This window comes from Chamaea fasciata, unplaced genomic scaffold, assembly GCF_029207755.1.
Source record: "Chamaea fasciata isolate MVZ Bird 193981 ecotype frontalis unplaced genomic scaffold, bChaFas1.0.hap1 SCAF_4, whole genome shotgun sequence".
NCBI lineage: Eukaryota > Metazoa > Chordata > Aves > Passeriformes > Sylviidae > Chamaea > Chamaea fasciata.
In genome coordinates this window covers 45,848,508-45,861,145 of record NW_027094089.1, presented here as the reverse complement: position 1 = coordinate 45,861,145, position 12,638 = coordinate 45,848,508, and the positions used below count along the sequence as shown (strand labels likewise).

General features: G+C 39.9%; 1 protein-coding gene across 1 annotated transcript in view; it reads left to right on the top strand.

Moving 5' to 3' along the window:
* Positions 1 to 12,638, top strand: part of SVEP1 (sushi, von Willebrand factor type A, EGF and pentraxin domain containing 1) — a 125,992-nt gene that overhangs the window by 38,632 nt on the left and 74,722 nt on the right. Inside the window, exons 4-5 of the mRNA XM_066181452.1 lie at positions 7,665 to 7,823; positions 8,072 to 8,251. Coding sequence (XP_066037549.1) covers positions 7,665 to 7,823; positions 8,072 to 8,251 — 339 coding nt within the window. The remainder of the gene's footprint in view (positions 1 to 7,664; positions 7,824 to 8,071; positions 8,252 to 12,638) is intronic.

The following is a 12,638-nucleotide window of genomic DNA, read 5'->3' as shown; positions in this document are numbered from 1 at the left end:
GTTGCTAGTTAAGCTCACAGCTCGTGAGCCTGTAAATACTGTAATTTGATAAGATATAATAGACATTCTAAGTCCGAACTCAACATCTTCATTTCCCGTGTAATTCATCCTAACCTTAGCAAGGGAAAAAAAGAAGCGTTAACTGCCACAGTTATATAACTAGTTATGTATCTGTTATGAAATTATAATTAGAATTATTTATGGCGGTGAGGCCTCCAGGCCAGCTGTTAGCCACCACAGGCACTTGCCATGATTTTAATATATAATAGTTGGTCTGCTTCTTAAAAAGTTTTAAAAGTGGGCATAAATGGATTTCCCTTATGTTCTCAATGCTATGACCAAGGAGGGTGTTTTGCATTCAGAGTCATTGCTTTGCAGTAATCCTTTGTAAATGTGCTGGCTCCAAGCCTACCCAGGGCTGCTCAGCACAGCCAGACCTCCCTGTGGAGAAGGTTCTCATTGTCATCCTAACTTTTACAAACTGTGATGCCTCCTGAGCTTATATTCTTCAAGCAGGCAGATTGTTCTCCACGTTGTGGATGCTTGAAGTACTAGGATGAGATACTCACCTTCCAGGCTGGATCTCCCAGGCAACAACTTCTGCCCCATAGTAAGGGATCAAAGATACTAATTTTTATCAAGAAAAGGTTTTTTCTTCCGTAAGTTTGTTATGACTGTTTGAAGTGCTTAAAAATCTAGAGCTTAATCATCTCAAAGTGTCATAGAAAATTCTGCAGACTACTTGGCAGTAGAATATTTCAATTTTGCTGTCTGTAACCTCAACTGTAAGGTTTGAATGAGCCATCCCCTATGTATCATGTAGAGACAGCTAAACTTCTGAACTGTTTCAGCCTGCTGCCTGTGCTTGAGAGGAAATTTGTACAACTCCTAAGGAGATGGAGGAAAATACTCGAATAGGAACAGAGACATCTAGCTTGTTAAATTGCTAATCATGTTGCTTTGAGAAGGGTAATTAAAAAATACTGACAAAGAGCAGATGAATGAGCATGTTCAATGCCGTCTGAAATTAGTGCAGAGCACATTCTGAGGATAATGGGAGATATTAAAGAGCTGGGGAACATGGTAAGACTTAGAAATCTTTCCCTGATCACTACACATGTAGTCAAGCTCAGGGTTTTCCTTTGCAGTCTTTGTAACAAGTCATACATGTCAGATGTTTAACTAAAGCCATTTCTTTGCCTGTTTGTAATCCTAGCATGCTCCTGCCTGGGGTTTGTTGTTGTTGTTGTTGATTTTGTTTGGTTGGTTGGTTTTTGGTTTTTTTGGTAGTATCATATGTGTTGCAAACTGCAGATAGATGGATTATTGTATCTGCCAAAAGTTTAGATTTGTTTTTCCTTCTCTTTCTGAAGGCATTTCATAATTGCAATGTGGGCAACCTGACAAACCTACCACATAGCAGATCTTAAGAAAAAAACCCTTCCTAGATAATAAATGTGGCAACAAAAGCTGTAATTTCTGTATGTTGTCTCTACAGTAGAGACACATCGAGTGGACTGTCTTAGAGAAGCAAGCTTAAAGATCTCCATGCGCAGGTCCAGTAAAATATACTTTAGGGATGTGATGGTAATTGTCTGTAATCCTCCTGGCCCAAACTGAGAATGGTTCATAAAATGGTTGCAGCAAAAGCCAAGAGATGTCACTGTGAAATACACAGAGATGGCAGAGGGCTGAGGAGTTCCATGCAGCTGTGGCCTCCCATGTTATTCACGTCCTTCATTGCAGAGATCACTCACACATTAAGTGTGCAGCAGCAGCAGAAGGGGTTTTGGAGGCAGGAGGGAGTTTGAGCAACACTGTACACTAGTACTGCAGGACATCCCAAACTCATCTTCTGCTGCAGCAGTAAGTATGAAGGTGTCGGGAAGTTTTTGACTGCTTGTTATGGAATAGGGGTCTCCATTTCCTGCATGAGACCATGCCTTGTCCTTGTAAAGTGCATTTTATTTGGCAGGCTATTGTCAGAAGAAATTCATAATAGCCCCTTGTTCCCACTGCTGCTTCCAAGCAAGAGTGTGCTTGGCCCTTAGACAAATCTGATCATGTAGTCCTTTGTCATGTTGAGAGATGCAGGTATGAAAGTAGGAAGATGTAGCATGCTACTGCGCTGTAATTTCTCCATATATCCTAATTATTAAAGTTTTAATTCCCATTTAGTAAAATAACTAAGTTTTATAGTCAGGCCTATTCATGGTGTCAAATTTAAAACATGACTAAAGGCAAATATAGCTACCAGAACACTTCTTTCACACACATGAAGGTTACAGTGACAACTTCTCTTTTTTTTTTTTTTCACTGTTGCCAAGGCATAGCAATCATAGGTGAAGAGGTGGAAGGGAGAACCCACAGTTTCAGACTCCAGTTCTCCAAGGACATAAATGTGAGTTAATTTGAGGTTTTGGTTGTGGATATTCCACATAACTTCCAAGAAATTACTAGAAATACAAGGAAGCATATGTCAGGTCTAAAATCCACACAACTAAAAATCTCCACATCCAGTGTTTGGCCATTCTGTGGCCTATGGGTTCCATCATTTTTAGTGGGCACCAGGAAACCAAGTAAGAACAGGTATTCATGGTGTACTATCATTCTGGGACAGATCTGTTGAGTACCTATCCACACAAACAATGTCATAAAAATAATTACAGTATCATAGACACAACTTGATTAAATGGCAAACTAGGCTTTCTTTCCTCATGGAAGATGTTTGGAGGCTGAGTTTTAAGGACTGTTGGAGATTTGCATCAACATGTCATTTCATTTAGGCTTTGCACTTTTGGGGGAAAAAATGAGAATTATAGACTACAGTCATCAGAGTAGCTGTGTATCAATAGAGCTCAGTTTGATGCAGAAGAGAGCAGGATATTGCCTAGCTGATTCCTGCCATATCCCACAAAAGATAATCCTTAATCAGATCCTACATTAGCATAAACTGTGGAAAAAATGGTTCATGCCAGGGATTACTTAGTAAAGGTAGTTAATTATGCATTGAAGAAAAATACAAAATCCCTCAAATTAATCTTTGAAATGTGTGGAGTGTGAGTCTCCTCTCTCTTAACACCAGGATAATTGAAGAATAATTCCATTTCAGTGACTTAGAGCACTAGACTTGTTGGAGAGGAAATTGAGTTTGCCTGGTCTCCCAGGATTTTGAAAGTTTTACATTTTTAAGGCAGAAATGTTTATCCTTAAAATTTTTGCTTGTACATTTAGAGGAGGAATTGTGATCCCAGGGTGTCACAGAGTAGAAGAACTCTTTGGCCCATAATCTCCACCTGTTTAACTCCAGACTGGAGTCTTTATACCATTGTGTGGGTTCAATGCTAGTTGGTTTAACTTTGCTTATGGCTTTAGTATTTGTGGTTTTAAATAAGCCAAACTGGATAATACATATGTTTGGTGAATCTCTGGAATAAATCTTTGTTTTTGTTGTCACTTTTACAATTATTAAATTCTTGTGTGAAGCTTAAAATGTCAGTTATTTCATAATTATTGGAAGGCCGAATGGAATTCCTGCTGAATTTGAAAGTCTGTTCTCTAGTTTTTTAGCGACCCTTTCTATTCCATGTTGAACATTCCAAGTTCGTTGCTTAGCTTCAAACAACATCTTGACATATAGTTGTGCTGTCAGTATGGTTAGTTGACGGAAATGTTTTTATTTCTGCCCTGTGGGTCTTTATTTCTAGCAGACCCCTTTCGTATTTCATTTCTAGTGATTTCTTTTCTATGTGCGACTTAAGGATAAGTAAGAAAGTGCATTCTGTTGGTGGCCCAACATGTCATCAAGCCCAGTAATGTTCAAAACCAGAAGAGACATGCTCGATTTTCTTACAATTTTTCAGTTAGTTATATACCCTAGGAGAATATATGTGAGGCAGAAAATGCACCAGGCATGCTGAATTAATCATGTATTACTTCATTATCATTTCTGGTCAGAAAGTTATTGTTCTGTCATTACTATAGATAATAGAATCTGCATGTGAATTGTTGATTAATGTCTACCATTTTATGAAAGCAGGTTGTTGATGACAACTTCAGTATGAGCCATCTTTGTGTGCTTGGGGAATTTGGGCCTTGTGCTTGTTTGAGTTAGCACACTAATCCCTGCTTCCAGATATCCTCTAACAAAGAGATAATCCTCTGGTGTAGCTCACTATTCTGGTCTCAAAAGGAAAATTACATTAAATAAAAAGCATTTCCTTGCTCCTCCCCTCGCTTCTGGGCAGAGAACAACATGGTTCACATATAGAAATTCACATCTTTTGTTGAGGAAATCATGTATGCAATGTGCACGTGAGATTCCTCTCTCTTTAAAGGCTGATACTGTTTAAATGGTTTTCCCATTTTTAAATTCTTGCCTCTTTTTGTCATTCTTGACAGTGCCAAATTGGTGTTTATTTATACTGGTGTTTAGTCACACACTGTTTTGAGGCTTTTTTACACTCTGACATTGCTGGTAAGGGGAAGCAAACCTTGAAAAAAAAAATTTAGTTGTTTTTACAGATTAGCACCAAAGAATATGATCTTTCCCTGTAGTCATTTTTTTGCTGGTACAGAGTTGGTGAATGCATGCAGGCAACTAGAATGAAATTCAGCACTACTTGATCCTTGAAGATTCTTGACTGTATGATCAGTCATGGATTGAGCCATGTGTGCTCTTCAGATGTGCTTGCCCCTTAAGCTCTGGCTTAGCTTTGAATCCATCACTGAGTGTAGACTTGGGTCATGCTGTAGTGCTGGCTGGGATGGGTCTGCAGTCTAGCTGGGTCAAGTGTGAACAGTCTAGAGCAGATGGCCAGGCCTCTGCTCATCCACAGCTGATTTTGGATGGTTTTAACGTGAGCTGTGGCCAGGATAACCTCTGTGACTGTTACGGAAGTAATGGAAATAAACAGTGTGCTTATGCTCTATTCTTAAACCATATCTTTGACATCTCAGGATAGGCTGCGTGATCTCACACACTTGGAAATATCTCTTTAAGCCATTGCTTTCTGGCAAAGATTCTGAAGGAAACTTGTTTGGAGTTTCGTATTTTGAACATGTCTGTATGTCTAGGGCATATGTGGGATCAATGAGCAGGGATTCTGACTTGAAAAATTCCACATAAAATGCCAAGTTAGGATATAGTTTAACTTCCTGTAAAGGCAGTGATAAGCATTTGAAGCATACAAAAAGAATGAGGACATTTGGGAAAACATGTTTTTCTCTGTAGAGATATTAATAACTATTTTTACAGTGTTGTTTACCTCCTGCTGTTTGACTGGAAAGAGCAAATTGTGTGATTTCAGAGTTAGTCATTTTCGTCAAAGCCAGACTGATTCAAAGCTCTAAGCAAATTACTGGGTTTATTGTTAAAAATGCTCACATCACTGAATGGGTAATTACTTTTATCCCATAGTTCTCAAAACTGAAAGAGAAATTTTGCTGCTTGTTTTTTTATTTAACGTGAGGTTGAAAAGAAAGAGAGAAATTAGGTTTGGGGTTTGTTGGTTTATGGGGGATATTTTTTGGAATGAAACACGTAGTTTAGATGTCATTTTATGTGCCATACATGGGAAAAAAAGAGGCTAATTTACTTCAATTGGCATATGGAGGGCAGCTCTGCCATAGAGCAGGTCCCCTGTGATGCTTAATTTTCACTCTTTCCTGTCAGTTTTAAAAAGGATGCACAGAGACCTTCACAAAGTGCCAGGTGGAAATATTTCAGAGATTTTACAGTAATGACTCTGATACTCTGATAATCTAAAGCAGTAGAGAGTATTTCAGAGACATGTGCTGTCCAAGACAGGAATTTCTGTACTGAACAAATGAAAGAAACGGTAGAAGTCCAAGAGGATTGTCTTGGATGGGAAGAACACGTGAATTATATAAAAGGGATTTTTTTTTTCCCAGTACTTTCCTGAAAATCCCAAAACAAAAATTAAAAACTACCATCTCTCAATCTGATTGGATTTTTCTGTGCTATTTCCTTCCTGAAATACTTTATTTTGTACTTATATCCCTTACTGAATAGGCATTGTCATTGTATCTTAAGAAGTGCATTTAAAGTACAAATTTGTGAATCCAATTTCAGCACCCAAAATTGTCTCTTAACTGGAAGCCGCTCAGTTGCTTTCTTCAAAAAAACCATGCAAAGTTTTCCAAAAAACCAACAAAAGTATTTTCTCTGGAAGGTGCCCAGAAATCATCCTCCTTCTGTAAACTGCCACCTGTTCATGTTAGCTGATTTTGGGGGGAGTATATTCCATAAAACCTGGCTTATGAATGTCATTTCTCTCATGAAGGTGAGGAAAAAGAAGAACGTATTTTCCTTTGCCTTTATTTTTTGGTATTTTTTTCCCCAGCTGCCTAGAAAGCAGTAGGTTTTCATTAGTAAGACAAGAGGCAGAGTGTCTTAGCATCTAAGTCACAGAATAGACCAAGTTGGTCTTATACCTGCCAAAGAAGAGATTGATGCTACCAGAATGTCTGGACTCCAGGAAATGAGACCAGCTCCACAAGCAGGGCACACCTAACTGTGTAAGGAAGAAGTCAGTTGAGCGTGTTTATGGTTGTACAGTTCTTTATACCAGTCAGAGCTACATCAAATGCTATAAATTGATTGAGGGGAGTATATGAGAGCCTCACCTGCAGTCTGAAGGAGAAACTGTGGCCATTTTGTTGACTCTTAAGTTAATGGACTGAGAGTTTTTTGGCTGGGTTTCAGTGTTTCTATTGCATAACCCTCTCAGAATATTTCCTTCAATTTTCTTTAGGAGTTACATTTTTCAGCACAAGTGTCTTTGTGTTCTGTTTCAGGTGATAATCTGGTCAATCAAAATTTCACTTTAGCAGCACCTGTTGATTAGTCACTCCCCTAATTCACAGGTGTTGTGAAAGAAACAGGTGATTTCCTGAGGAATAGAATTCAAGGCAGAAAACAGTAAGACTCAGAACTATTATGCCCATCTGAAGTTCTCTGGTGAGAGGTGCCTTTTCCCTATGCATTTTCCCTGCCTTAGAAAACATCACCTGAATGTTTTTAAAGCTTGTTATGTAGGTGTGCAGAATTAAAAATATGAAACACAGTGTAAATGAGTGCAAAGGCTTCAAGGAGTAGTTGCTTTGATTGATTTCTTCATTGTTTGTGCCTCTCACATATTAGCACATCTAGTATAGAGATCATGTGATCATCTCTCATGACCAAAATGCGTAAATCAAAAGTAGGGCATTTTGCTGCCTTGTATTAGCTTTTTACTTTGAATCTGTATGCATTAAACATCTGTGTAGTTTTGAACGGCAAGGATTAAGTCTGGTTTAATTTTTCACACTTCTGAATCAGGAATGTCTTCATAAGGTCTGCGCAGGTTTTGTCAGTGAAAATCTGGTATGTCTTCTGGGACTGGGCTTCTTTCCAAGATGATTAATCATGGACTTAATGTCAGTCCCCAGAGAGTCGCTATAGATAACTCCACTGAGCCTGGTAGGCATTAGTTCAAACCTGTTAAGAACTCTGCAGTACTTTAAGTGGAGAGTGCTTCTGCCCCAAGTGACACTGAATATATAAATGAATAATGTAAAAAGAGTAAAACAACTCACCTGAAAAAATATGCTAGGTGAAAGGTGAATGTCCTGAATTCCTTTCTGTTTTCTTTTGCTGAAAGCTTGTCCACCAGGAACATACAAGCCTGAAGGTTCACCAGGTGGAATCAGCACTTGCATCTCATGCCCTGATGAGAATCATACTTCTCCACCAGGAAGTACCTCCCTTGAGGATTGCAGATGCCAGGAGGGATATCATGCTGTAGGACAAACCTGTGAAGGTAAGTGTTTCTATCCAGGAACAGAATACCCCCAGAATGCACAGTGCATTGCTGGGACAATTTTTTTAATGTGGCTTTGTGCTGTGAGGGACATGTCAAATTGCATGCAAAATTTTCTCTTGTCATTCCAAACCAGCAAAAATGCCAAGGTGCAAGCTGGGTTAGAAATTTTAAAATACTGTTTTCCTTCAAATGGCCTATTGCACTCCAGCTAGTAACCACTTGGTTGTGGCTGTTTAATTGTTTAGTTGTTCACTGCCCTGAACTGAAGCCCCCTGAAAATGGTCACTTTGTTCAGAATGTCTGCAACAATTACTTCAACGCTGCCTGTGGAATCCGATGCAAAGCAGGATTTGATCTCATGGGAAGCAGCATCCGGCTTTGTCAACCAAATGGGCAGTGGAGTGGATCAGAGGCTACTTGCAGAGGTATGTGTTTGAAAAGTATTTTTTTTCTTGTTAGTTCTTATCAGTGGTTTTCTTTACTCACTACATGGTTGGCTATGCAGATCTGATCCTGTTAGCCCTTGTGTGAAAGAAAGTTCCAAAGGTTGGCTACCACCCCAATCGCTCTGTTTCCTTTCTTTCCAAAATGGAAGGAGTACTTCTACAACAGAAAAAGCAGAGCAAGATTTACTAGATGGACAGTCGTTTGCAAGTGAATATACAGCCTCCTTCCTTAAACCTCTCTTCACCTCTGCCTACCTAATTAATATGAATTTTTGTATCACGCAGTATAAATCCAGTGAACCTACCAAGTATTTAAACGTGTAACAAGATCTTGCCACCTGGCTGTTTTAGGTCCTCTACCATAGTCTCAGTATAGAGGGGTGTTGTTGTTGGGAGTTACTGACCATGGAAGAATTCCATCTTGCTTTCTTACAATTTCTTCTTACCAAAAATAGGAAAGCCTGGGGCTTGAGCAAGGTCTTCTGGAGAATTTTGAGTGGAATTCCAATAGGGAATAACTGACAATATCCTAGAAGTTCACTATAAAAGAATGTCAGCCAGAGATAAACAGAAGGTTTGAAAGGGAGGAGACACAAGAAAGAGCATCCTGAAAAACATTATTTCTAGATTTTCTGATCAGAACAGCGTTTTGTTTTGCTACAACAGTACTGCCTGAGGTTGGGGTTTTCACGATTTAGAATGCAAACTGCAGTCCCATGCCTGCATATCTGCCTGGTATGTCTTCCAAGGAGAGGATGAAAAAAATAAACCAGGTAGAAGCCCTTATCTCCTCAACAGCCACAAGATGTAGTTCAGCATGCTTAATTTGACTTGGATTCACTTGAATTAGTGTGCTGCACTGGAAGCTAGTAAATGAAAAGCCATCAGCTCATTCTGTAACTCTTGTCCTGGCCTTGTGTTCAGGGAAAAAGGCAGGATTGATCTTTGGAGGAATTAGCACTTTATGACAGTACAGCAAACACTGCAGCCCTGAAAAAACCAGCAACTTATGGTTCTGAGAGGCGGAATCTGAGCTAGAGTCTCTCAGGACATTTTTCATATAGCAGTTTACTTCAGCTTAGATTTATTGGAACTTTCTTCAAATCATCCCAGGAATCCTAGGTTTCCTTTTTAGCTTCCAGTGACAAGAGGAGAAAGTTTCAATAGAAAATAAATTGCTGGCCAGTACTGTGAGAGTATCTTGAGTAGCAGGACTTGGAGCTGTGGACTTTCCAGCAGTCAAAACTGGCACTGAAGATGCATGCTGCTTCAGGCAGACCAGATGCTGGGAAAGAGCAGCCTCTGTCAAAGCTTCTTCACACAGGTGCCTTTTGTGCAAAAAATCTGGGAAAAGCTGCAGTCAGCTACAAAGAAGGGATCCTTCATCTTCTCTTTCATGGAGAAGTGGAAGATTCTAGTACCTGAAAATCTTGCTGGAGCATTTAAAGGAATTTGCCTGTTTGGTGTTGAGGTGTGATCTTTTTTAACAGGGAATTTGGAAGGTGAGGGAAAAGTCTGCATTGAGATACTGTTTTGATATTGAGCTAATATCCTTTGAAGCATTGGAAGGATATATTTTTGCTTTGTTTGTGCCGTTGTCCATCATACTGAAGACTTCCAGTTAAAAAAAGAAAAAAAACAACTAAATTTAAAAATCCCACTGTTACATGCGCTGGATCTGCTAGTCTTGATTCACTCAGACTGTGAAAGAGAGCAAGATCAAAGGCATGGTTTATAGCTGTCTTGTTAATCCCAAGGGTATTTTATCACATAAATTAGGAAGAGGAGAGTGAAGGAAAATCCCTTTCCACTGCTTTGGATTTTGACATTAAATACTCCTCAGTTCTCTTGCTAGCAAAGATCTGCTGTGCTATTAGAAAGTGATTTATGCAGTCGTATGTCATGCAATTAACAGTAACCCAGGAAAAACACGACTGCAAACCATATATTTAATGCAGAAAAAATTGGTTAGGAGAAACACCAGAGCAAGCAGAATATACTGTCACTGTTGCACTTTTCACAGGCTTTATGGAAATGGTCATGGAAAAGCCGTTACTGATAAGAGGATGGGTTGGTGTTTAATGCTCAGAACCATGACCAAGGTAACATGGGCTCAGGTACAGGTTTCTGCCAGAGCCATGCTGAGACACTGGGTAAGCATGGGCATTGGAACTCTTGAGGAGGGAAGAGCACTTCTGCTGTGTAATCCTTCCAGCAGAAATGGCTACACAGGAGATAGTGAAGGGACTGCCTTCTCTGCAGGCACATGGACATTGACAAGAGCCTCCTCAGTACTCTAAATTCATTCAGGCTTCCTCAGTAGTAAAGTTTGGTAGAATTTGCTTCTTTGTACTGCAGATTGGGTATTTCTGCTTCTGTAGAAACCTTAAAAGAGAAAGCCTGCTTTCTTGTGGATAAAGCATGTAAGATTCAGCTGTAAATATGTTTTTCTTACTCCCCATACCAGTTAAGTATGGGGAGTTAACTAGAGTTAAGATACAGCATATTATGAAGCTGCTCTGAAGCTTAGAGTGCCTCACAAAATGAGCCTTTCAAGATTGTTTTTAAATACACTTCCTAAAGAATGTCTGTGTATATGGAAGCACAAGGGTAGTAATACCTTCAGAGAGTAATCATGAGACAGTGGTAATATAAAGATATATTGGGTACATCTGGATGGCTTATGTTCCTTCTTTCTTATTCCATATACATAGGTTTGCTACTTTTTTTCCACTTAGGTCCCACCATAGCTGTTAAAAAAAAGACATTATTTATTATGTGTTGTTTGTACCTTTCAGGGGCTATGTAGTTACTGGTAATTACAGACCTGGCTTGCATTTGAAGCAGCATTCATCCTACATGCCCATTAATTATTTTGAGGTGTCTAGTGGTGTCCACTTGTGTGCAGAGTAAACAATTACTGGAGAAAGGAGAGGTTGCTAAGTCGGTTTCCCTTTGAGTCCATTTGTAGAGGAGATTGTGTTTTGCCTCCTACATGGCAGGAGCAAGATTAGGTTAATTGGTAAAATCAACTTCCCAAATCACAGCAGAGAAGCAGCTCTCTGAAACCACCTACCACCAGAGGTTGCGCTCCTGCCAGCTAGGTAAACAGAAGCTGTGAAAAAAAATAATGTGAGAATAGAGTTCCTCTTGTGAGGAAGGGATGAGAGGCTGGAAGAGCTGGACCTGTTTAGCCTGGAGAAGACTGAGAGAGAATCCTGTCAATGTATGTAAGTGTCTGAAGAAGAGGGAGCCAGGCTCTTCCTGGTGGTGCCGAGCAATAGAACAAGAGGCAAGGGCAGAAACTGATGCACAGGAAGTTCCGCCTGAGTATAAGAAAGAACTTCTTTACAGTGAGAGTGACGTGAGCACTGGAACAGGCCACCCAGAGCAACTGTGGAGTCTCCCTCACTAGAGATATTCAAAGCTGTATGGACACAACCCTGTACAATGTGCCCTAGGATGACCAATGGAGAGCAGAGAGGTTGAACTAGATACACTCCAATAGCCCCTTCAAGCCATAGCCATTCTGTGATTCTGTGAGTTTAGGGAACCACAGTCTTCTTCGTTATATTTTTGAGCAATCACACCTTTTGCCCTTATGTGTTTTTATCCCTCTTTTGGACATACTGGACAATAATCTCCCAACTTTGGCTGAGATCAGTTTTAAATCAGAGTTTCCCACTCATTTTGGAAAGCCAGTATCTGGATATTGGTGTATCATCATCATCACATACTCATGTCCAGACAGTACGTGTGTACAGCTTAGCTGCTTGACAGACCCAAAGGCCAGACAGTGTGTATGTAGTTCAGAGTTTTGTCTGGAGGGGATCAAGGACACAAATGCTGGAGCATGACATCCTAGCCAAAAAGGATCTGCTCTGAAAAGGTAGTACAAAGGAAAGAGGCGTTATTATAAAATCTCAGGTTATAACATTGAAGCATAAGAACATAAACCTAGGTCATACCATTGCTACTTTTTCCTTACTACAATCATTTATCTCCTCTGGGATCAATCTTAATTACAGAATAGCTTTGTGCTGGATTGCAGCATCAGGATTCAGTAGTAAAACCATAAGACAATCTGATGATCACTCTTCTCCTCCCTGCCTCCGTTTTTGCATAAAAATCCTGCGCAGGACTGCATTCTCCTTGGTAGCACACCTACAGTGTTTGCAAGACATTAGAGGACAAAAGCCTCTGTGCTGAGAAGCAGCCAGGACTGTCTCCATGCCTGACATCTGAAAAGGTCTCTTTGTCTCAGCAACAACCTGATTTGTTCCTTTTCATCTCTCATGCACCTGGTGTACAAGCCATACAAGTGGCTTGTATTCCTTCCTCCTCTCTCTGTCTCCTCCAGCATGCT